Below are 456 nucleotides of genomic sequence, written 5' to 3'. Positions count from 1 at the left end.
TCTTGCTGCTCTAGCAAAAAGAAGCAAATCACCTTGTCATATATATGATGAATTAGATGTCTTTATGGATGAACAAACAAGAATACAAAAGTATATTTATTTTGTTTTATTTTATTTATCTATTTATTTTATTTATTTTGTTTTATTTATTTTGTTTTGTTTTTTTTTGTTTTACTTTTTTTTGTTTTTTTTCTGGTTTTTTCTGTTTTTTTATGTTTTATATACGATGAATTAGATGTCTTTATGGATGAACAAACAAGAATACAAAAGCATATTTATTTTATTTTATTTATCTATTTATTTTATTTATTTTGTTTTATTTATTTTGTTTTGTTTTTTTTTGTTTTACTTTTTTTTGTTTTTTTTCTGTTTTTTTCTGTTTTTTTCTGTTTTTTTATGTTTTATATACGATGAATTAGATGTCTTTATGGATGAGCAAACAAGAATACAAAAGTA

General features: G+C 19.1%; 1 protein-coding gene across 1 annotated transcript in view; it reads left to right on the top strand.

Annotated features, from left to right (window-relative positions):
• Window positions 1-431: 431 nt before the first annotated feature.
• The window catches only part of EMH_0039180 (uncharacterized protein), a gene marked incomplete at both ends in the record, with an annotated part of 408 nt that continues 383 nt past the window's right edge, over window positions 432-456 (top strand). Inside the window, one exon of the mRNA XM_013495366.1 lies at window positions 432-456. Within this exon, the coding sequence (XP_013350820.1) occupies window positions 432-456 (25 nt within the window).

The sequence above is a fragment of the Eimeria mitis genome, genomic scaffold, assembly GCF_000499745.2.
Source record: "Eimeria mitis Houghton genomic scaffold, Emh_scaff1540, whole genome shotgun sequence".
Taxonomy (NCBI): Eukaryota; Apicomplexa; class Conoidasida; order Eucoccidiorida; family Eimeriidae; genus Eimeria; species Eimeria mitis.
This window is presented reverse-complemented; position numbering and strand designations above follow the sequence as displayed.